Below are 23,223 nucleotides of genomic sequence, written 5' to 3'. Positions count from 1 at the left end.
CTTACTACAATTAGCACTATAATTTCAAAAAGAAACCCCACCGATTGTACAACATATGCCGAAAGGGAGGCAAGACGCGTAGCGACCAAAATTTGATATTGCACGCACACACAGTCTATAAATCTCGTTTTCCTAAGAATATTGCACGGATCCTTCTTTGTGATCATGATACAAACGCACTGCATCAACATCATATAGGCCAAAATGATAATTGGAAACGAATTCACTTCCTGTCGCAACTTAATCTCCGTTACCAATACGCCTAAAACCATGCAATTAAAATTAAAATGTTGAACATAAACTTTACTTACTTACGGTTTTTTTGGTATTCTGTAAGCCAGCAATGAATTCACTGCAGCACATCATGCCAAACAAGGTAAACATAGTCCCAAATTTGAATGGCGTAGCTCTATGTAATAAAACTATTTCAGGAATAACAATTATGGACGCGTCTATCATTATGGCAAGCACTAATGTTATTCGTATTCCATTGATAACGCAATAATTACATAATATTTAGTGAATAAACCGGCCATTTAGTTAGATTTGATTTCGCGCGATCGTGAAATGTGTCAACTGTCACATGACTTATGGGACGCGCTAAGTTTGTTTTAAGCGTCCGATTCGCGTACGACATAGAAGTTAATGCAATAAAAAGAGATAGAACATGTTTCTTCTTGGTTAGAAAGTAATGGAGAGATGTACAAATTTCTTTGATATGTTTTTTAAAAACCGAGGTACGTTTGTTAAGGATGGCTGTATCTAGGTATTTATATATCTATGTACAAAAACTACAAGCAGAGCCATCTAACTTTCAAGTCGAAACTACAGAGGTTTCGCGGCACGTTTGAATCTCGGTAGCAATCGATTCCAAATGGATGGCACGAATGAACTTCTACATAGTGTAATCACTGACCTTTATCATTGTTTAAATACTTTATTAAACAATGCCTTTATTTAGATCAGATCAGATCAGCATTCATGTCAAAGTCCATTATTATCGCCCAAGTAAAACACATGGGTAAGTAGAGACACAAAAGTTGCAGTACCAGTCCGCACGAGAATAAAGTAACAACGAAGCATCGGACAATATGAGGTACTTGCTCCACGGAGTAACTAAACCGAATTATACAGTGCAACGTCACTGATAATAAACTTCCTTGTGAATACATAAATAAATACTTAATACAACAATAATCACCGTTACAGTACAAGTACAACAAACATGATTCAGCAGTTTCGTATTTTTTCCCACACTGCCATTCTTTCAATTGTGATGTGTGTTGCCCTAGCCATAGGGTATGTTCCCACAACGCGTGAAATGTTTTATATTTTACTCCTTTGAAGGGCTGTTCAACACTATTATACAAAACTTTAAAATCTTACCAAAAATATCCCAACAACAAAGGTCAAACAACTTATATGTACCTACATAGAAATATGAAAAAGTAAAAATCCTCCATAGTCTTCGTTTCATAAGTAGCCAAGTCTACCTTTCAATACTCTTGAATGACTATCTGGAACTCAAATCAAAACTGAAAAATTTTACCAAGAAATGGTCCCAAATATTCTTTTGGCACTTGGAATATAAACAAAAAACCTCTTAATGTTTTTGTTATATGGTTTAGGTAGCACTGAGCTCTGGTTAGGATATCCAGAATGTTGGCAAAAAATAGCTGCAAGTGTTCCTTCGCCACTTGGAATACGAAAAAGTCTCAATCTTTTTATTATGAGGTTCGATCAAACTGCCACTAATTAGCGGCACAAACTGTCCTATTGAATCCAATGAATTGAAGAAAATCATGTGTAAATTTTGAGTATCAAGTGGATAATGAAACCACATTTTCCAGAAATATTCAAGGAAAAATAAATTATTCTATCTTTACTATAAATTACATTGAACTTAAAAGTAATTTAAAATTTTATAAACGATAACAGTCTCTGTCCCTGGCATGAGGTCCCACATATTAAAACAAAATCAAAATTCAAAAATTACAAATTCAGAACTCTTTTAACACGTTCCTTCTCGCTCTTCTCCACCACAGACCGTCGTTTTTTCTCATTGCCAAGAATTTTACTCTCATTAATCTTGTACTGCTCCATGATCTCTTCTAAGGTTTTATTCGCATCCAAGACTAAAACTGGAATGGAATTGAAGCTGATATCGTCAGTCATAAGCCACTGTTCATGGCTATCATGCAATTCTTTCAAGTATTCTAATGGTACACTCGATTCCTCCGGCCGTTTACGAGCCTTCATTCGTTCGTAAACAACTTCAGGCGTGCTTTTTAGGTAAACTGAAAAATAACTCGTCATTACGATACAAGAATGAGTTGGTTACCTATCAAGTCTAGGTCAATATCACAATTATTTTTCGCCCATTTGTACCACTCGTCAATAATAGTGTAATCTGCTCCGTGAAGCGCTCCACTCTTAAATGCCTGCTCGACGAAACAGTACCGATTGTTTTGCAATGACCTCTCGAACATCTGCACTGTGGTTGTACTTTGAGGAACGGTAGTCTGAACTTTCAGTCGGGTCAACTGCACATACATCTGAAATGTATTCAACCATTTGTCGCGATCCAAGTATGACAACTCCAGAAGATTGTGCCCGTCCAAGTTTCTCCACCAATTGATCGGTTCCTAAACACGAACAATGCCCAAATTAAGCACAGAGAAAGAGTGAACTTACTGGATATGTTTCAATTCCAGGCAAATGTGAGAAATACTTGATCAATGTGGATTTGCCGGCTCCAATGTTACCTTCCACTGACACTCTGAACGGCCGATCCGTCGGTGTACGGATATTTGTGAGCTCTCTCTGAGGTGATATGCCTACAAAGTTCGTTCGTTTCGTCGGCGACTTTTTTTCTGGGGTCACAATGGGTCGGATGTTACCGGACTCTGTCATTACGTATCCTTCCATTTCTAATGTTTTACTTATACTTCTGGAAACAAAACATACTTGCAATGGTGTGGAAGAGAACATTCTACCACCTTACGGTAGCAGGTAAGAAAAGAAGGGCGTTACAGTTTTACATCAATTTCAGTTTCGAAAAATCAAGAGTGCCTTTGAAATGTTCTAAAATCGTTTCTTGCATACCTCTTACCATGACACGTGAAAGGTTCAAACACAATTTTCGAACTAACTGTATTAATTTATCAGTCGGTTTTTGGGAAACCATCGTTTGTTTTCCCTTATTGATTGATTAAACAATGATCTCCCAGTCCAAATCCCATATAATGTTAAATCAATGTATAATTAGTGAGTTGGGTTCGTTGAAACCCCTCCCACTTCAAATTAAAGTCCAAAAAATAAACAAATTACAAAAAAACGAATAAATTCCTAATAAACCGTTTTCCTATGCTATCCCATCTACTTGTACTAAAGTAAAATAAATTTAATTACATGATTTATTTATCTTCAATTAATTAATAGTAATTAAATAGATTGATTTATAAATTACTTAGCTATTATTTATTACTCATTTGTACACAAGTTTATAACATGCAGGTTTATAACAGACGAACGCGTACTACTAATTATCACTTCGAAACTTCCATTAGACACAATTCGATTTGCTTATATCGCAAACGGAGTGTTTCTAGAAAGATCACGAACATTCTCGAGAATTCCCGAATACCTACGAAGTCGGTATATAGGAAAGAATGCGCCACATCCGCTTTCGTTCCTTATCGCCGGTGATTAATCTTTTATGGGGCGGCTGTTGGCGCCCGAATGTCTGGGATACTCGCTACAATAATATACGACTCCAACTTAAAAATTCAGAATTAAGAAATCTGTTTCATGGCATCACAAAAACAAAAAAGGACACCACCTGGTTAACGGACCCCGAGCCAATTTGATTTCCTTTATTCTGAAAATGCAGCCAGACCAAACCCTTTCGCCTACAATAGTTAACTTACAGTTTTACTTGCGTAAAATATGTCAAAAATTCCACCGCTCGAGTGCACCTCTGTCGCCTGTCGTGGGGAGATTGTCAGGGTATGGGCCATTCTAGCCTATTTCGAAGATACAATGTAAAGTACTGGAATCTCCCCAAATGTGACTACTTCCAGAGACTTTGTTTATGTGGATTCCGCTTCTGTCAGGCAATATAAGGTTCGTACGTGTATTTTTATTTGCAGAACGCCCACCATCGAATTCCACTCGCAAATTTCGGGCTCCCAGAGTTTACCGGGGTTATTGGGCCATTCGGATTTGTCTCATTTTTCGCTTCCCGTAACTGTATTTGTTTTCTCGTCCATACGCCGCCACGGACCTGACCTGGAAACGACATACTTCCAAAGGTTCCTTAGCTGGGGCTGGGAAGCGTTTGAAAATTTCCCAAGACGGGTATGACGACTTCGAATAATCGTCTCACAGCCGTGTCTGGCTCAATCTCAATGAGGCACCTCTCCAATCTCACTGCTAATTGGTATCGCCTCCCTCTCGCTACGCCACTGTAATCTTACCTAAGTAATTGAACTTTGTTTAGTTGTTAACGCCAAGATCAATAGAGAATCTGTTTATAAATAAGTTATCAGTTCAGACTGCCGACAGACGTAGAAATCACTCGGCCCAGAGAGCAAAGTTTCAGATTAGGTTATTGGATATCTTGGGGTCTGTAATTACACAATACAAGAAATTAAACAAACATAGCAAACGACCTGCTGGGTGAGATGGCAAAAGCGGCTTCCTTATTTTTTGGCCTACATTGCCAATTCACGAACTCCGATCTACAAATTTGATAAAGAATCCTCCCGCAAAATTTCATCGTAATCGGTCCATTCGTTTGTGTATACCAAATGGTTCTAATCCGTTCAGCAGTTTAGCCGGAAATGAAAGTACAGACGGACGGATAGACAGACATCATCGAGATTTTGTATAATTCGGAACCCTGGTGCTTCGAAACGTCTATTTCCGTTTAAAAAGTGGACGGAAATTTTTTACCCCAATACCCTTACTATCGTGCGGGTGGTAAAAAAAATTCATATCTATTCGATACGGATGGGGCGAGGTCAAAAGAATGAGAAAAACAGGAGAGAGGATGCAAGATGAATTGACAAAAAATGTACTGTGACAGAGGGCGAGGTACAAGGAGCTGATGAGGGAATGGATGCTAATACAGTGAATTTTTTTTTAATGCGAACATAGGAGTTTGCATCAGAGACTTGTTATAACTAGACCGCGCGTAACGTACATTTTACTATAAACGCCTGTTGTCAAGATAGGATAGGCAACCAACTGTTCATCGCGGGGCAGACGTACGTTCTGCAGCTTGCTTTAGCATATGTTTATTCTAAATTTTAGTAGCAAAAAAAGATAACATATAACTGTTAACTGTTTTAATCGAATTTATTGGTATTTTATTTGTACTAAATTGGTATATAACTGCCTTACTCTGGTCCTAATTCGATTTATATGTGTATTTTGGTGGTGAACACGCATGGGAAAATATACTCTTAAAACTAAAGATGTAAGTAGTAAGATATGATTATTTAGCGGATTTTAATTCAATATATGCCTATCCAAAAACCCAAATGGGCTGTAACTGTTATTTATTTTTCTTAGACTGCTGATAACCATTTTGTTTACAACGCGGTGTGGTGTGGATTGAATGAAAAACCTGAACACATTTTCAGCAATTTGGCGAATTTTTAATTCATCGCTTGATACGTGCAACAATCCTCCACGATTTTTTTCTAGTTAAAAGCTTTGAATGACTCTCTGATGCGAATATCGCATCTGCACATATGGAACATTTAACAGACTTTTAGCTATTTTTCTTGTAACAAAACCTGAAATATACTTAGTACCAGTAAGTACTTAGTTACGTCTATACCTAATAGGCAAATAGGTACTGCCGTTATCTGGTAAAGGATGTCGAATAATAGTTCTACGTTATTTTAAGTGAATGGGAAAGTCGAAAACGCTCGGTATTGCGTTATTGTTTAACACCTTCGTAGGTACCTGTCTAAAATAGGCTTCATTCCCCGCAAATGCACTATGGTGGGAGTAAATTTTTCTCTTCGAATGGCTCTGATCCATTGGCCCTTTAAACTTTTATCCGTTGGAAATCTGCATATTATTTAAAATTCTATCTACAGAGTACATGTTGATACGCACGAGTTAACCTAAGTTTATTGGTTTATTCTCAACAGAAATTTATCTGTTCACAAATTCGAGCTAATCACGAGAATAATTAAAGAACGGAACATCTAAAATAACAGCTTATTTCATTATATTGCACATCATCTCTGCGATTTTTGCCCCGCGGTGCATTGTGTGTTGCATACTGTGTCGACAACACCTTAGATACGTTAAGCGCAGTCTAGTTATAGCAAGTCTCTGGTTTGCATGCAATGTAATTTCCCTATGTTCGATTTTTAAAAAAACACATCAATCTATTGAGTAGTTCAAATGAGTAGTAGATACAATTGACAGCTGTCACATTTTTGAAAATACCACCGTCCAATTTAATTACGAAATCGGTTAGGTTATTGCTTAGAATGCCAAGGAGGACACTTCCAACATTTATTGTAATTGTTTTCGGTATTTATTTTCTTATTTTCTTAATAATTAAAGGTTGGTTCACAATGAATTGCGATGTCAGCGCGTGCCATGTGAAGTCAAGTTATCGTAAGTTTAAGAAAAATTTATCCTAAAGTTGCTATGACCTCACACGGCTTATTTAAAAAAATCTTACCGGGTGCTCTTCATCATAAAGACTATCAGTTGCTGTTCATAGTCACACAAGTTGTACGATTTGGGAATGTGAACCGCGCACACCTCATAGATTGATGTGTTTTTTTTTAAATCGAACATAGGGAAATTACATTGCATGCAAACTCCTATGTTCGTATTTTAAAAAAATTCACTGTATATCTAAGGCAGGGAAGAACAAATATTAAGATAATAAGCGATAAGGAGATGATGATGAAGATTTTAGAAAATTTAAACATTTAAATTGTAAAAGCTAACAACAGTATGGAACTTGAGGGTTTCCCTTGGTATTTTGGTATGCCCTTTCTGATTTTGTAACAATATTTCCAAAATTCCTACTCCAAGATGGTGCATTCATAAATGGGATGTCGGCGAAATTTGATATGTGGGGGTTCTTCAACATGAAAATAACGAATCCAAAATTGAATTTTGAAAATTCAAAAAAACTGTAATTTTTGACCGCACCATAAACAATGCTAAGAGTTTCATGAAATTTTTTTCGCAAGAAAATCAGGCAATCTGGTTGCTGAAAGATAAATTAAAGAAGAGACTCAAGTTTTGGGACTTTCGGGGACGCACCTCCCAAGAGGAATATTCCTTCAGTTCATTTGGAATAAATGCTTTCGTTTTGTACCATGAAGGATCAGATTACAGCAGAAGAGCGGTGGGTATATTTCATCAGAATACCGTGAAAGAAAAATACAGTTTTTAACCGCACTCCCACTCAACTCACTCGCACATCTCGGTCGCAGAGGAGAGCGATAGTTGGTAGAAGGTAGAATTCAATAGTAGGAGTTGGTATTTATTTTAAATTTTAAAGAAAGCCGCCAAAAAGATAAGTACAGGGTTATTCCATATATTTGGACAGGGCGTATCGCGTTTATTATAAAAGATAGAAAAAAATGATCAAAGTCCTCGTGTGAGATCGAAGGGACTTCAGCGCATTTTTGTGTGGCAGATCAGTGTTATATTAGCCAATATTGACTCCACCATCAATAAGATCTTGCCGAAAGCTACCACGTTCACTTTGTCGGTACCATTTTCTCACTTACCGTGCACTCAATTCGCGTTTGAAGTTTTGACTCCACCATCAGTAAAATCCTTTGTGTCGATACACACACGTTGTAATTCACATTTTGGTAGATTTCGCTAAAATCCCGGCATAAAATCGTATTCAACTTTTGGGTACTTCACATAGCTCGACCTTCTATTAGTGACACGAGAAAGAGAGACCGCCGCGCTGTAAGAAACTTTTGGGCGCCCAAAGTCGACTACCCCTCGAAGCGCGCCGCGCAAAAGGTGGTTTATTTCGCCCCTATTCCGCCACGTTTGACAAGATCTTCCCGACGACACCAATTTGAAAACAATCGGAGAAAAACTGTAGAAGAAGATAGATAAAAACTGAAAAATCTACATGGCGTCCAGATTCGTCGACTTTCCGGGCCCCGATAGTTACATGTACACTCCTTGTCTTTTTACAAGCGTTTTTCTACGGGCGCGCATTTACTGCCAGCCAGCCAGCCAGCCACCCAGCCAAAGTGAGATTAAAAGCTACTTTTTACAAAACAAATTTTTTTGCAAAAATGCGCTAAAAACTAGAAATGTGGGATTTATCATGTCGCCAAAAAATGTAAAATAAAAAAACAAATGGATGTCGCCAAGTTAGTAAAAAATGCAAATGTGGTAAATTTTTAATGAAACGCCCTGTATATTTTTCAAAAATTGAATAATCTTTGCTTTCTGACGAGAAAAGCGAAGCGCGAAACGAAGTTAACGGAATCGATATGAACAACGCAGAAATGTTCTCTTTAATCCCTATCGAGTTGCACTTAATTATAACGTAGCAATCGATTACAGTTTCCAGTAAATCGTTGCTATTAGACCAAAGAACTTTGTGTGTCCACATTGTAAGGCTTTTAAGATTAAAACTGACGCCCCGGGATTATGTTGCGTCATCGGTACCGCCACCAGAGCCACTACATTCCTTGGTTTCCGGAAATGGGCCAGATTCTTTACATTTTTTTACTCATACTGGGTGATTCCTATAGTACCTGCCACCGTTTGGGAGCGTATAGGGGGTGCCTAGGGGAGTATTTTGATATAGGACACTTGCGGAAATCTAAAATAAGGGCAGAACCAAATTTATCTTCTGGAATTTCACGCCTGTATGTAGGCAACCCAACCGACCGACGTTTCGCGCGGAGCGATGCAGAGCGAGTTAGCGCGAGGAAGCGACATGGGAGGGAAGGAGGGAAAACGACAGTCAAAAGCAATAACGTTTACAAGTGTTCAACGTGGCCACCGTTGTTCTCAATGCACTTCCTACATCTAGCCAACTATTATTATACTATTGCCATAGTGTTTATTCACTTGATACGCGTCGTTGCAGACGGGATTTCGTGGGTTTAAACAAAATTCTGATCAAGTGTCAGCCACACATCGCCGCCTGAGATCGCTCCGTGTGCACCGCCGGCCGGTTGGGTTGCCTACCTACAGGCGCGAAATTCCAGAAGGTAAATTTGGCTCTGGCACCCTTATTTTAGATTTCCGACCCCAAGTGTCCTATATCAAAATACTCCCCTACGCACCACCTACACGCTCCCAAACGGTGGCAGGTACTATAGGAATCACCCTGTATATCCAGAAATACAATAATTGCTTTCAAATTACGGCATTTGGCGCAACAAAAAAAAGGTACGTTGCCAATCGTCAAAAGCAACTAGAAGTGAGTCCGTTTGTTTTTTATTATTTTGGGGAGAGATGGGGGAGAATTTGGGACAAGTGTGTCAAAATCCCTTTTCCGGCTAAATGGTTGAACCGATTTAAACCAAATTCGCTACGCATATTCTAGACATAAAAGGGCAGAATCGCGCATGCGCAGGTGGGGCGGGTGGTACCTGTGCTAGCCACAGCAAATTTTTTGAAATAATTTTTTGTAATTATTTATTCCAGTCCGAATTGAATAGGTATTAATAGCTAAGAAAGAGGAAAGCGTCCGTCGGGTCAGCTAGTATACTATAAATGCAAATTGAAGCAAAACATGTTATGTATATATTTCTTACACTATGGCGCTATCTGAATGTACGGAATAACCCTGTACATGTTACTGACAGCAGATCAATAGTAATGGGATTATACACATATCTTTACTTTGAGTGAAGATCTTGAGTAGGTAAAAAATTACTATACCGAGCAGATTCTCATGAATTTTATTAAACTAGTAGGTACCTAGCCTACTATATAACTATCAAAAGAAAACAAAAAAATTACTTTTGTATGGTCCAAATTTAAATTGTATTTAAAATCTTCTTACAATTACTTTAAGCTCATCTAAAATTACTTGAAGTTACTGTCTTCATGTGAGGGATATGAGCACAAAATCTGTTTGTGATACAACAAAAAAAGGAATATTGCGATATCGGTACAACTTCATGAACCATTTTTTTCATTTTTCTTAATTCTTAGGAATAGTCAATTCGCTGGTTCGAATGTTTCTAAATATCCTCAATTTTTATGAATATTCTATTCCCATTTCTTATATTTGCCACTTAGGTCGTTGATTTTTTTTTAATTTTCCAATTTTTTATTTTTTTTTAGTTCATTGTATTTTTATAAATAAATCTCGAAATAAATAATATATCTGTACAGTATAGGCCCTGTCAATGTAAAATACACATAAAGACGCTTGATTTTTTCCTAAATTATATATTTGGTTCTTTGGAAAAGAATGGGGTTGCCGTCTCTCTGTCTCTCTTGCATTACATCCACCAAGGCCATGGTGTCTATTATGTATACACCATGACCAAGGCACAGAATATGTAGCGTACTATATTCTGTCACCAAGGTCCAAGGGATTGCGTCACAATACAAGTAGTTTGTCCTTTGTACACCTCCCGGCTGGATTAAATTCGTACCCATAATAAAGAATCCAAACAACCCTTATTTTACAATCATAAACACGAACGGATAAATTATTATACTGTGACGTAATTAGTGCAATTGGCAATCCATCCCCAACATAACACTTGTTTAGGTACGCCACTGTGAATGATTTTCACTTAATTTCGTTTTCATCGAACGGGAAGTTATAAACACCAAAGATTGGGTGTATCATAAACATAATTCCTCCACACAAAACCAATTAACCAGCAGGAACCACCGCGATAGTAAAAGTTAATGACCCTTAAGTGCAACACTTGCCCGCGTCTGCTAAAAAAAAAGCAAACGCAATGTAATGATTTGATTACTAATTGACCTCCAAAGAGTATGATCGAGTCACGAGTGAAATCGCGCCTTGGGTTCATCATTTCTACCGTCCACGTTTTGTTGCTCCTTGCCCTACTAGTGTAAGTCGTGAAGTAGGAAAGAGAGCCACTATCAGTAAGCTGTGAGAGAGCATTAAAAGTTCCCTCCATAACCTAGAAAACTTACGTGTTCGATTTTGTGAAGTTCGGAATGTGGTTTTTCAATAACAAATCAACGCACTTACCTAAGCCACAAGGTACGAATCTCTAACTTATTTAATATAGACGCACAATTTAATAATTTAAACATAATAAGTCATTGCGTTTACGTAAACAGGACTACCGCTTTCAAGTTCAACAATCAATCAGCTGTGTTGTGTTGTGGGTGGGGCGAGAATCCCCATGCGCGTAGGTCAAATGTACTCAGGATGGGGAACGGTATACGGGGATTGGGATTTATATGTGACGTAGAATTCGGTAAAATGTGTGGTATTAGGTATTATGATTATGTAAATTATTAATATAGGTAGCTGCGGCTCTCTATTTCTCATTACAATCGAGAAGTGAGACTAATAGCTTTGGATAAAAATAATTAGCCTATTATAGTGGCCTAGAAACAGTAAACACTGGAATTAGGTAATTTTGTATAAATGTATACGAGAACACACAGACCACAAGCAGCCATGTTTTTGTTATAATTTATTGTTTTGTCGTTGTCTTGCTTGATTGTTGTGGGTTTGTGACCTCGGTTGTGACAATGTAGTCAGGCAGGACCGTATCTAGGCAGTGGCCAGATGGGCGACCACTAAGGGCTCAGCTACCGGGGGGCGAAAAATTGGCCCTGATAAATAGGTATCATTTTTGGATTAGTGACCAGCCTGAAGTTACTTTCTTTTTTTTAATCAACGGCCTTCGAAAGTGATGGGACTGGGACCAATTTTCATCGCCTTTTTGGAAAACAGCCCTAAACCTCGACAAATTCATCCCCGAAGTTGACAAATTGCGCAAGTGTGTGAGTTGGAATTTTTCGAACTGTGGGGCACTTTTCGAAAAACGATGGATGGGTAGGGCCTCCACGGCGCCCTTATCCTCCGCGTGCAAAACTCACTCACTCACACACTTGCGCAATTTGTCAACTTCGAGGACGAATTTGTCGTTTAGGACTATTTTCCAAAAAGGGGATGAAAATTGGTCCCGGTGCCATCACTTTCGAAGGCCGTTGATTAAAAAAAAACGAATATGTAACTTCAGCCCGGTCCTAGTTATTTTTTGTTTTCCCATTTAGGTTGGTACTATCCCAAAAGCGAATGTCCTTAAAAAAAGCGAATGTAACTTCAGGCTGGTTAAACTGGGTTACTCCTTGAAAGTGAATCTCGAAAGATGACGACCAATTTGAATCCAGAACAAACCCGTGCTTTAGGTTCCTCTCAATTTATTACTTCCATTTTAGTTTACCTACTTACAGGAATGGTTACCAACATTCCGCAGTATGCAAATGTCCAAAATTACCCTTACAACTTAGGGTTTTGACAGCCAACAAAAGCACGAATTAAGCGTTTTTAACTTTTTTACCGATACCGTTTTACTTATAATGTTATTAGCATCTCGTATAACCAATTTACGTGCACCACTTTCATTAATATACTGATTTTTTAACGTAACTTTAGTCCAGTCAAAATAGGCAAAAAAAGAGGGTTTTGCTGCAAAAGGTCAAGGCTAGGGGGAAACAACTATGAATTTTTAGTGTGCAACCCTCTGAATTAATTTGAGTTAACTTGAATTAATTCGAAGTAACCTGAATTAATTTGAATGGACGTGATTTAATTTCAATTTACGTGAATTAATTTGAATGTCTGGTGCACACCAAAAATGGTACTTGTTCCCCTTAAAAAAATTCGTTTCTAAAAAATCATTCGATTCCTGAATAAATTGCCCTTGTAAATCCTCAGAAAACAGAAAAATATTTGACACTTAAAAGCACGTCTCACCCTGGGAAAATTCGCTATAGAAAAATTCTTGTCCTGAAAATTTAAACACGAAAAAATCGTTCCTGGAAAACTTTTCCCTGGAGTACTTGCGTGAAAAATTTAGCCTCGAAAAAATCTCCGTTGAAATATTTGACCCACAAATACTCGTCCTGATAAAATTTGCCCTGAAAAATTCGTTTCTCGAAAATACGCCGATTTCTGTAAAAAAAATCCCCTAAGATATCTCTTGAAAATTCGCTATGGAAAATCGCTCTCATAAAAAAAGGCTCCTAAAAATCTACCTTCGCTAGAATACTTGCGTGAATAATTCGCCTACGGAAAATTTAGCCTCCTACAAAATAGGACTCGAGTCCTGGTAAAAATTAGCTTTGGAAAACTTCTAGATGGAAACACCTTTGAATGTTTGATGTACACCCCTCTGTATTAATTTGAACTAACTAGAATTAATAAGAATTAACGTGAATTACTTAATTAGAATTAACGAAAATTAATGTGAATTAACGTGATTCAATTTGAATTAACGTAAATAAATTTGAATTAACGTGCATTAAATTGAAATAACGTGTATAAATTTGAATTAACGTAAACTAGAGTGAATTAACGTGAATTAATTTGAATTTACGGGAATTCATTTGAATTTAGGGAATTAACTTAAATAAACGTGAATTAACATGAATTTACGTGAATTATTTTGAATTAACGTGAATTAATTTGAAGTTTTGGTGTACACCAAAAATCGTCTTGTTTCCCCCTAGGGTCAAGGAGTTTTGAAACTTGGTAGATTATTATATTTTGGGGTCCTAAATAATACCCTAGGTTTGCGACCTTGAGCGACTGCCGCTCACGCCGCCATATTGGAAAAAGTGTACGAAAATTCAGTTTTTCGATAATTTCTCCGTTCCAGTGCTACCCACGTTAAAAGTAGCTATTACGAAAGTTATAGACCTCAAAACATCGTAGGTATAACTTTCGTAATCGAAGTTTTTTAATCGGATGAATATTTTACGAGCCACAGCCGAGTAAAAGTCAGGACATTTTTTTAATTCGCATTCGCTCTCTAGACACGAAACAAATGAAAATCTGTCGCCCATATTTGGAGAAAATGGTATTGCGATTTCTGACTTTTACTCGGCTGTGGCTCGAAAATATTCATCCAATGAAAAAATTTTAAATACGAAAGCCCTTTTTAACCTAGGTGGTGCTGGAACGGAGAAATGATCAAAAAACTGAATATACGTACCTTTTTTCCAATATGGCGTCGCGAGCGGCGGTCGTTCAAGGTCGCACATGGTATTATTCAGGACCCCAAAATACAGTAATCTACCAAGTTTCAAAACTCCTTGACCTTTTGCAAATTCAAATCCTATTTTGACTGGACTATTGCCACTTCAATAACGCAATGAAATGTTTTGCACCTTGCACCCTAACGCTGTCGTAGTAACAATTTATTTAAATTTTTAATCCGACCGTCGTCCATTTTAGCCCTTGGGTCGGGCTACGATTTGCTGGTGTAGAACATGACGAGGAAATATGTTGACCATATCTTTCCGGAAGTGTTTTGCAAACTTGGTTGGAAGCGTGCGCCATACTATAACTGTGTCCTTACCCACAAAACACGGTCATCTTAACGATTTCATCTGTCGTGTCCATTTTTTCACTGTCAAAGGATTCGTCTGGTTCCAATTTTGATGACTTTTTTTTTTTAATTTTCCCAATAAACCATTCCAATTTTTCATCTGTAAGCCTATTCGATCTCATATCGATATTGAACAGTGGGTATCTATTGTGCAATGAAAGCGTGGTGTAATTTACCTCTGTATAAATACCTGATCTTGTCCGTATCTAAACAACTAATTGGATTGTAATCTTCACTAAGCGCGATATGGTAAATGAATCCTTAACTGAAATGTGCTAATTTTTAGGTAAATACGTACCAGGATGCGTAGACGTAATGTTGGACTACTCAAAGGAAGGTCTTTTTATGAGGCTGTACTACCCAACGAGTTCTAAACAAGAACAGGTTATTATATTACATCAGCAGTTCATGTACGCCTAATGATGTAGTACGTTACAGACACCAAATCCATCCAAATGGCCAGTATGGACCCCCGACGATGATACAATAGACGGTATTTCCCAGGCTATATTTCTAAAACCTTTTATTCTTCGGTTTATAACACGATTGTTCTACGGTAAGTGTGCTAGTTCCATTGTACAATTATTTGTGGACTCTTAACTTCAGCTAGCAAGGTGTATAGCCCCGCATTATTTGGCGAAAAAATAAATACCGAGAATAAATTGAAGTGCATTATATTATCTCATGGTTATGCGAGCAACAGATACTTTTATAGTGTGATATGCAATGAGTTGGCGTCGCGGGGATATTTAGTGGCTGCTATTGAACACAGGTAAGAAGGCCCCTTCAACCCCTTGAAGACATGAGCTGTCCGTGTACCTACATTTTCATGAAAAACCATTAATTGCTCAATATGCACCATTTTACTTTAAATGGATAATTAAATTTTGGACCTTTGGGCATGTATCTTGTATTATTGATTTAGTGGTCACCTTATTATTATTCTTTTAGAGACAACTCATCATGCTTCACATACTACTACAATAGCAAGGAGGATGTAGAAAACGATGTCAAAACGCCCATACGAGTTCGACAGGTTCACGTGGGACATTATATGGAGAGGAACAAGCAAGTAGGTAAGCTAAAGTCTGCAAATTGCACACCAGTCACGGTACACGTAGGTCAACCATCGCGCCGACGAATGCAGCAGGTTACTGGATTTTCTAATTAGGCTTAATGGCGGCGAAGTTCCCTTCAACATATTGGACGACTTAAACAAAAATCTCGACTTTAAGCTGAGCGATTTGGTGGGACGTCTGGATTTGGACTCGCTGACGATTGCCGGACATTCCTTTGGAGGGGCGACCGCCCTCCTCGTTCTGTCAAAACGTAAAGAACTGAAGTAGGTAGACGTTTCTAATCAAAATCTGGTTAGCGAAACGATTTTAAGGCGAGGAATACTTCTGGATCCGTGGATGTTTTCGATCAAAGGCGAAAAGTCGATAGTGGAAGGTACGACGCAACCGTTGCTCTTTGTTAATACGCAAACGTTCCACATATCTGCGAACGTGAAGGCGATGGAGAAATATTTGATAAACGCCGACCGGCATATGTTTACAATTGTGTATGTGCAAGTATTATGTAGTACGAGTAGGCCACTATGGTACCTAGTACTGTATCTCATAGATCACGTGGACCCTGTATACCCTCTCTGTATTCCAATGTCTTATAAGGGTACAAAATATCATCTAAATATCCCAAATGGTTCCCGAAATACTAATTTTCCTTTTTCTGAAAGATTGGCGTGTCGCCATCCATGTGTTTTTGTTCGCAAGAGCACTAGTTACCATGGGTCTACTTTTAATACATATCATGATTGTACTGTATGAAAGCTCTTGCAGTGGCACCACCCACGAAACTCACACCGATTCAGTACATGTCATGGGTTATTGGTTAAACTGGTTCATGAAGAAGTTGCACCCAAAGATAGCGATCGATATTAACAATGGACTTATGTTACGATTTTTGAAACATTATACGTCGCATGATGAGAATATCGAAGATATGGAAAAGTGCTTAGAAGTGGAAAGGGCCAATATAGTACCTGGATTGACTAGACCATGGGCGTAGCTTCGTTATTCTACGTATTTTGTATTATGCGAGTATAAAAAGTGGTAATGGAAATATTTTATTGGGTTGTTTCGGGAATGTTTGAATAAATAAATGTGATATTTAGTTAGTGTCATTGTTCAACAATAACAAATAATGGAAACCAGCGAATCACCACTTTATCACATGTAGGTAGAAAACTATAGTTATTGTTTCGGCTTCTCGGGTAGGTAGCTGGTTCAAAATGCCAACCTACAGATGAATTCATAGCAAGAAGGGTTGGCAGTACCATTGTGTACATATAAGTCACAATGGCAATACATCCGAGAAGTCCATACAAATATTAAGAAATTTACTACTGTAGCGTGTAATGTTTCTAGAGGTCTATCAAGCCGACACTGAAAACGTTGACTTACCCTATACTTACCGTTGGCAACCCTGGGAAAAAACTACAAGCAGAGCCACCTTTCAAATCGAAACGATGGACGTTTCGCGGCACTTTTGAATTTGGATGGCAGTGTGCTAGATATGGGTAGAACGCATGAAATCCTACGTTGTGTAATCGGTTCTTGTATGTGTTGGGACGTGAGACATAATTGGGAAGGGAATTAAATAAAAGACAGAACTTTTGTGCGTAAAAAATGACAAGAACAAATAAATATATTACGCACACAACAAGACCATGCCAGGAAAACCTTCTACGGAACTAAAACACCGGCATACGCCACACAAATACATGAAATAAATCACCTACAGCAATAAAATGCAAGAGAAAATATAAATAAATAAATAAAACATCTCAAATTGTATGATAAAAATCAGATAATCAAATCAAATGCAATTAAACAAGTTCATAAAAACAAAATAAGTACACAAAACATCATAAATGCAGTGGAAAACATGATAAATCAATTCAGTACAAAAACACATCAAAATACCTGTACGATCAATTGAGATAACACAACTGTAAAATAAATAACTTGCATGTACATAGGAAACATGTAAACAACGTGGTTCTACTCCAGCCTTCATTAATTTAATTTAACACGAAAAGTAAATGTGAGAATGCCAATGGCCAATAGCAAGTATTCATGTGAAAATCGATTATTGCTCAAGCAGAACATATTTTAGATAGTGGAAATGTTAATGGGAGGCCCCTACTCGCGTTGCTAAGATGCTAAGAACTGCAATCCGCACGAGACGAGTAGACAACAGATACAACGAATGATCGAACTGTATTATTTAGGTACCTAGTCCACGGAGACAGAATGAACCACTCGCACACACAAACATCGAAACACCAAATAAGAGACCCCCCCCCCCTTCGTATAGCTAACGCCAAGAATTGCAACGCGCCACGAATCAGAAATTAACAGATACAGCGAACAATCAAACTGTATTAGGTACTTCTCTCACGAAATAGTTACGGATCAATCGAACAGAGCAACATCATACTGATAATCAACTCCTCGTGAATACAGAAATAAATACTTAATTAAACAAAATAATGGCATAATCATCTGTACAGTATAACAAACACGACTCATTTAACGGTACTCAAAACAAAGGCATGGAGTACCTACGCCATGATTCAGATATCGTAATTTATGCAAAATCAGCAAAATGTAAATAATATCAAATTGTGACAAGAAATTCAATTATTAAATAGCTAAATTGTTACTACCTGTAATTACACCTTCAAAACACCACCACCAAAATAATCAAGAATAAAAAAACCGGGAACGCGGCGCCTTCCGTCGACCTCGTCTCCATCTTCTTTATTTTCCTAGTTTCATTACGAAAATCCCCTAGTATTCGGCATCTGCGCAAAACGGTTGATTGGTTATATACAGAGCATATCATATTTTTGTTTCCGATGTAAAGGTGTGTTGCCTAACCATAAGGGTGAATTATGACACCATATTCTCTAATGCTTTGTTGTTGTCCATTTAAAAGGAAACGTATGTACGTAGGTATTTGGAAGCACTGGAACTACTGTGGCCGTTGAAGTAAAGCATAAATCCAACAACTACGATGATATATTTATATATCGAACGCGTTTCAAAAGCAAAGCTGCCATCATCATCGAAATACAAGAAAAAAAGCAATACATTATGCGACATATAGAATTCATATCCGTAGATGGCTTAAAGAAATTCAGAAAATGTCCAGTTGCAACCTTTCTTTTAAGTCCGACGTTTACATATAAAGGGGGTTGACCCTCCGTCCCGTGCTACTTTGGAATAAAATGTTGACCTTTCGAAATCAACAATTTTTTTAGCAAAAATTTTTTTACCGATCCACGGATAGCCCTTACGTAACATCAGTTCTCTTTACATTTGTTATTTCACCTTTTCTATTTTTCTAAGTTGCTTGCTCGCAAGTTTATACAAAAAATGACTAACGTTATGGATATATTCCGTGGCTCACTAACGAATGCCTCCACAACTACTCCAGACTAACTCCTACCTATTCTTTTTAACCAATTAACGCCTACAAAATAACTTCTTATTAACCACAAATGGCCATTTTTACTCATTGATTCGTTCCTGCCCTACGAATTAAATTTTTCCCACAATATAGATATGACCGAATCCTTACGCTACGGTTTGGAACAGATAAAACCAATTAAAATAACTACTTGTTACCCCAACATTGGGTCCCCAGACTTCCTAAAGCTATTATGAAAACTTTACTCTATAGAATTTAAATACGCAGAACAAAATTTTCAGTTTAAAAAAAAAATTGAAATTAGCAGGCCTATACTTCGACTACCCCGCTCACTCTCTGTTAACAAACCTACAATAATGCGCACCCCTACATAATTGCCGACATGACTGCTTTCAAAGAAATTCGAGAAAATGAAATCCAAATTAGGAGCTACCGTTACACAGGGTTGCCAGATCTTGATAATTGACAAAAGGCGGGATTATGCTAGCCCAGCGGTAGGTACGTTAGAATTGTTTGACTGACTCATACTTACCTACATAAGACGCGTAAACGCTTACAGATAACGCTAATATAGAAGTATGGGGGCTCATTATAACTTACCTAGTTAATTGGCGCACATACCGCATGTAGCCATAAAGAGAGACCCACTTAAAAATGAGAGCAATAATTGTCTTTTTTGCTCTAATCGTAATAGCGAATGCTGCAATCAGTATGTATTTATTGTAATAGGTATAATACGGGTCTTGTTAATTATTTGATTATATTATATTTTATTTTTTGAATAAATTTTCAATAATTTGTAGATATGACGGATATAGTGAATATATACAAAGGTCAGCGGAAAATGATGCAAGCGTTTCGTAAGAGACAATTCTTGACAGCATTAATAACATACATCGATATGAGGTATAAGTACGATCCTACAAAAAATTTGAGTCCAACACAACTGTTAGCTTTATTTCTAAAGCAGATTTTGATCGACTCAAGAAAGGTTTTAGAAAGAGTCTCTTCCCTACGCAACACGCTCAAAAGTACTCAGTCGTCAGTGTAATAACTCAATGTATATTTGTGACTTAATAAAGAATTTTGAATATTCGATGTTGCTTAATTAAAGTGAACTAAAGTGTCTAATTATTATTATCAATAGCAAATTAGAACACAACATTCGTTACTCATTTTGCAGAAATACGAAACGTACCACGCATTTCATTGCCAGTTATGTTTTTGTTAGTAGTTTTAGTGGTTCTTCTAACAGGCTCAACGGCCGCAAATACCAGTATGTATCAATACGAAATTTAGAAAAATTCTTGATGTTTTGTAGATATCAACACGTTGTATGCCAGTTTGCAAAAGCAAATGCAGGTCGTTAAAGCGATAGAGAATCGGGAATATTTGACTGCCATAATACAGTTGATAGAGTTAAAGTTTGAGGTGGATCCTCCGGACAATTTTACGAGATTACAGCTGTATCTCCTGCTGACGAGGCGGCTGTTAGCGGACGTGAGACTTTTCATTAACCTAATGTGTCAAGTAGTACAAAGGATCAGAAACACCTCAAACAAATTAGTCGTGAAATTCCGAACACTACTGTATGTAGTACGAAATGTTACACACTTCATCGACGTATGGACGGATCTCTTGCTGAACGTAACGGAACCGCTCGTACAGCCCAAACCTCACCTAAACAGAACTACCGATGCTCCGAAGCCGTTCGAGACAGATATACCAAACGCTACAGTCGTCCTACATACGTTGGGTGGTCTATCGACTAAGGTGATGGGTTTGGAGAGTTTCGAAAAGAGGGTGATTCCCAAAATCGGAAATCCAAGTGAGGTTTCGTCAATTACCAACGCCTTTTCGAATATTACGGGCGGATTCTTGAATATTGCAAACAACGCACTGGAAGGCTTTCTGCAGAGCGTAAATAGTACATCGGTTGAGGAAACGAGCGACCAACAGCTTGATAGTACAACGAGTGAGGGCGCAGAGACAGGCGAAGCCACTGCGTCAGAAGACACGTCGGAAACTGATAATGCTCCTCCAGTATTGGGATATCCTGCTGATCGGAAAGAAGATGTTTCTTGAGATTTTCTAACTTTTTTGCACATTTGTAGTATAGAATGTGGTGGAAAAATTGGCTTCCATTTCTACTCGTTATTCCTGCATGCCTTCTTTCTCGTTTATACCTCCCCAATCTTTTTATCTCTTTTTTACCCCTGTTAGTAAGTCTGATTTTGCTCTTCCCTTTATTTATTCCTCTTCGTATATTGGTTCTTCAATATTCACTTGGTATCCTATACTTTTTTATTTTCTCCCAGTTCTTTTCTTCTATCCATGATTCTACCATCCTCAAAACATCATTCCTCTTACAAACTTTCAGAATTGCACGTTTTTGTTTGCTATCCTGACCACATTCCGCAACATCACCTTCATGTTGCTCATCTCCATTTTGTTTTCCTGCTTTCTACTGTTGATATTTTCTTTGGCCCCCCTCCCCCACGCGCCTGCTTTTTTACTTTTACTTTCTCCCTCCAAACCCCGGCTTTTCCCCACCCGTTCTCTCTCCTTTGTTGTCATTTTTCTGTGTTTCTTCATCTCCCACCACTAATATCTTATATTAATTACATTAATTAATAATTTCTAGTCTTTCCCCTCTTTCTGTCGCCACCTCACTAATTTTTCTTTGTATTCTTCGTTATTCATAAGTCAACTCATCGTCTATGTGTATACCGCTTTCTTTTAACTTCCCCGCACCCCTCATAATTTTCCTCTTCTTTTCCATGCCTATTACCTTATTTCCTCGTACTTCAATTGTTCTCGCCTTTTTACGTTTTATTTTTACGTTTTTACCTGTAAGATTCTTTTTCCGTATCTTCTCTCTTTTCTTTCTTTCACTTTCTTCTTCTAATTGTGCTATCCTTTCCATCAGTTTCCTTGTCCCATTGCTCTTCCTTTCTAATATTATTAAAAATGCACAAAAAAAACAATTAGAAAGATACTCTCTTGATACCTAATGTGCGAAGGGGTCATCGTCATATTGAATACCACTACTTATTTGTGCCGATTCGGGTATTTTCGGCAATTAAACACGCTGGAAGTATAAGTAAAAACGACTTGTCTAATCAATATTTTGCTCGTAGAAGAAGTATAGTATGTAACGCGTCGTTGTATCAACTTCGCTCGTGCCGAAAACTCGTGTCCTAAAGTGTCGTTTATAAAACTTGATGCATAATATACACTGTGTCCAAGATAAGGATGTCTATCATGTGGAGAGTATTGTTACGCTGTAAAGAAAACCAGAAAATACCGATTCCTTCCGAAGATATGCCAGAATAACCGAAATTTGCCGATGTTGTTTTTATTTTTTTCTCATGATATTTCTCGTGATATTTCAACCGATACAACAAAACAAAAAACACTTTCTCGTTTAAAGTTGGTTTGTACAAACTAGGCGGGGGGGGGGGGGGGTATTCTAATTACGTCGTGATCGGGTATATTCCCTTATACCTTGAGAACGGATTGTCGGAATGTCGGAAGAGGCAACTCACAAGGGCGATTGAGACGTCTGCAAGAAATATATCCATTGGTGATGTCAAAACAAAAGCTATTCCGGTTTAAAAAATTCGCTTTATCTGCACAAGAGTTGTGCACAATTTATACTTATTTTATATGACCCGTAAAAAGGTACATATATTGTATTGAGACGGCCATCAAATTTCGCTGTCTAAAAGGCCCCCCCCCCCCACGAATTACCTTCATCACTTAAACCTACGGCACACTGACTTGATTTCCATGTCATTGTAACAGGTAGTCGCTTTATCAGTTTTAAAAAATTTAGTTTTGGTAAACGGCGAAATTTACACATGTACCGCTTTATAGCGAACATGAACGAAAGTATGTCTGGAAATAAAAGCGATAACATGGCGTGCATTTTGAAATAAGCATTGGTTAGATCGTGTATGCAGACGAGGTTAACCTGTCAAAGAGTTCACACGTATTTTTTCGGTGTGAGAATTTTATTATTTCGGATAATTGTAACATTTTCGCAGCAATTTCGCCAGCGGTTACTTACTATCTACGCTAAATTGTCGTTTGAAAGAATTTATCAAGTAGCGATAAAGTGTTA

At 37.7% G+C, this 23,223-nt stretch overlaps 3 protein-coding genes and 1 long non-coding RNA gene across 6 annotated transcripts; 3 read left to right on the top strand and 1 right to left on the bottom strand.

Annotated features, from left to right (window-relative positions):
• Positions 1-1,842: 1,842 nt before the first annotated feature.
• Positions 1,843-11,355, bottom strand: LOC116178371 (thymidine kinase 2, mitochondrial-like). 2 transcript variants are annotated; one of them, XM_031497849.1, is made up of 4 exons: positions 11,219-11,355; positions 2,695-2,950; positions 2,342-2,645; positions 1,843-2,297 (listed from the first exon to the last, which is right to left on the bottom strand). In XM_031497849.1, the coding sequence occupies exons 1-4, from the start codon at positions 11,281-11,283 to the stop codon at positions 1,993-1,995; spliced, it is 930 nt and encodes a 309-aa protein (XP_031353709.1). In that variant the 5' UTR covers positions 11,284-11,355; the 3' UTR covers positions 1,843-1,992. The 2 variants fall into 2 exon arrangements, with proteins under 2 accessions (XP_031353709.1, XP_031353710.1); XM_031497850.1 differs by having other exon boundaries at positions 2,695-2,947; positions 11,219-11,330.
• Positions 10,987-16,772, top strand: LOC116178370 (platelet-activating factor acetylhydrolase-like). Of its 2 annotated transcripts, none has more exons than XM_031497847.1 (8): positions 10,987-11,230; positions 14,884-14,981; positions 15,036-15,153; positions 15,204-15,369; positions 15,549-15,669; positions 15,719-15,939; positions 15,988-16,161; positions 16,439-16,772. In XM_031497847.1, the coding sequence occupies exons 1-8, from the start codon at positions 11,185-11,187 to the stop codon at positions 16,665-16,667; spliced, it is 1,173 nt and encodes a 390-aa protein (XP_031353707.1). In that variant the 5' UTR covers positions 10,987-11,184; the 3' UTR covers positions 16,668-16,772. The 2 variants fall into 2 exon arrangements, with proteins under 2 accessions (XP_031353707.1, XP_031353708.1); XM_031497848.1 differs by lacking the exon at positions 10,987-11,230 and adding an exon at positions 11,460-11,609.
• A 1,523-nt stretch (positions 16,773-18,295) lies between these two features.
• On the top strand, positions 18,296-20,192 carry LOC116179247. Its single transcript, XR_004146979.1, has 2 exons — positions 18,296-19,806; positions 19,901-20,192. It is a non-coding gene; the product is annotated as an uncharacterized LOC116179247 (long non-coding RNA).
• Positions 20,193-20,291: 99 nt separating this feature from the next.
• On the top strand, positions 20,292-21,252 carry LOC116179122. Its single transcript, XM_031498836.1, has 2 exons — positions 20,292-20,373; positions 20,419-21,252. Exons 1-2 carry the CDS (start codon positions 20,316-20,318, stop codon positions 21,180-21,182), a joined length of 822 nt encoding a protein of 273 aa, XP_031354696.1. The 5' UTR covers positions 20,292-20,315; the 3' UTR covers positions 21,183-21,252.
• Positions 21,253-23,223: the final 1,971 nt, after the last annotated feature.

This window comes from Photinus pyralis, unplaced genomic scaffold (assembly GCF_008802855.1).
Source record: "Photinus pyralis isolate 1611_PpyrPB1 unplaced genomic scaffold, Ppyr1.3 Ppyr1.4_LG8, whole genome shotgun sequence".
Classification (NCBI taxonomy): Eukaryota; Metazoa; Arthropoda; class Insecta; order Coleoptera; family Lampyridae; genus Photinus; species Photinus pyralis.
This window is presented reverse-complemented; position numbering and strand designations above follow the sequence as displayed.

What these genes read in the sequence shown, in the direction of transcription:
- LOC116178370 (XM_031497847.1), top strand. Translation starts at nt 11,185, where the DNA reads ATGTGGTTTTTCAATAACAAATCAACGCACTTACCTAAGCCACAAG. An exon ending in TATAACACGATTGTTCTACG is followed by an intron (nt 15,154 to 15,203) that starts GTAAGTGTGCTA and finishes TCTTAACTTCAG; the next exon opens with CTAGCAAGGTGTATAGCCCC. An exon ending in TCAAAACGTAAAGAACTGAA is followed by an intron (nt 15,940 to 15,987) that starts GTAGGTAGACGT and finishes AACGATTTTAAG; the next exon opens with GCGAGGAATACTTCTGGATC.
- LOC116178371 (XM_031497849.1), bottom strand. Translation starts at nt 11,283, where the DNA reads ATGTTTAAATTATTAAATTGTGCGTCTATATTAAATAAGTTAGAGATT. An exon ending in ATTCGTACCTTGTGGCTTAG is followed by an intron (nt 2,951 to 11,218) that starts GTAAGTGCGTTG and finishes TTTTGTTTCCAG; the next exon opens with AAGTATAAGTAAAACATTAG. An exon ending in TATTGACCTAGACTTGATAG is followed by an intron (nt 2,298 to 2,341) that starts GTAACCAACTCA and finishes GTTATTTTTCAG; the next exon opens with TTTACCTAAAAAGCACGCCT.
- LOC116179122 (XM_031498836.1), top strand. Translation starts at nt 20,316, where the DNA reads ATGTTTTTGTTAGTAGTTTTAGTGGTTCTTCTAACAGGCTCAACGGCC. An exon ending in CTCAACGGCCGCAAATACCA is followed by an intron (nt 20,374 to 20,418) that starts GTATGTATCAAT and finishes GATGTTTTGTAG; the next exon opens with ATATCAACACGTTGTATGCC.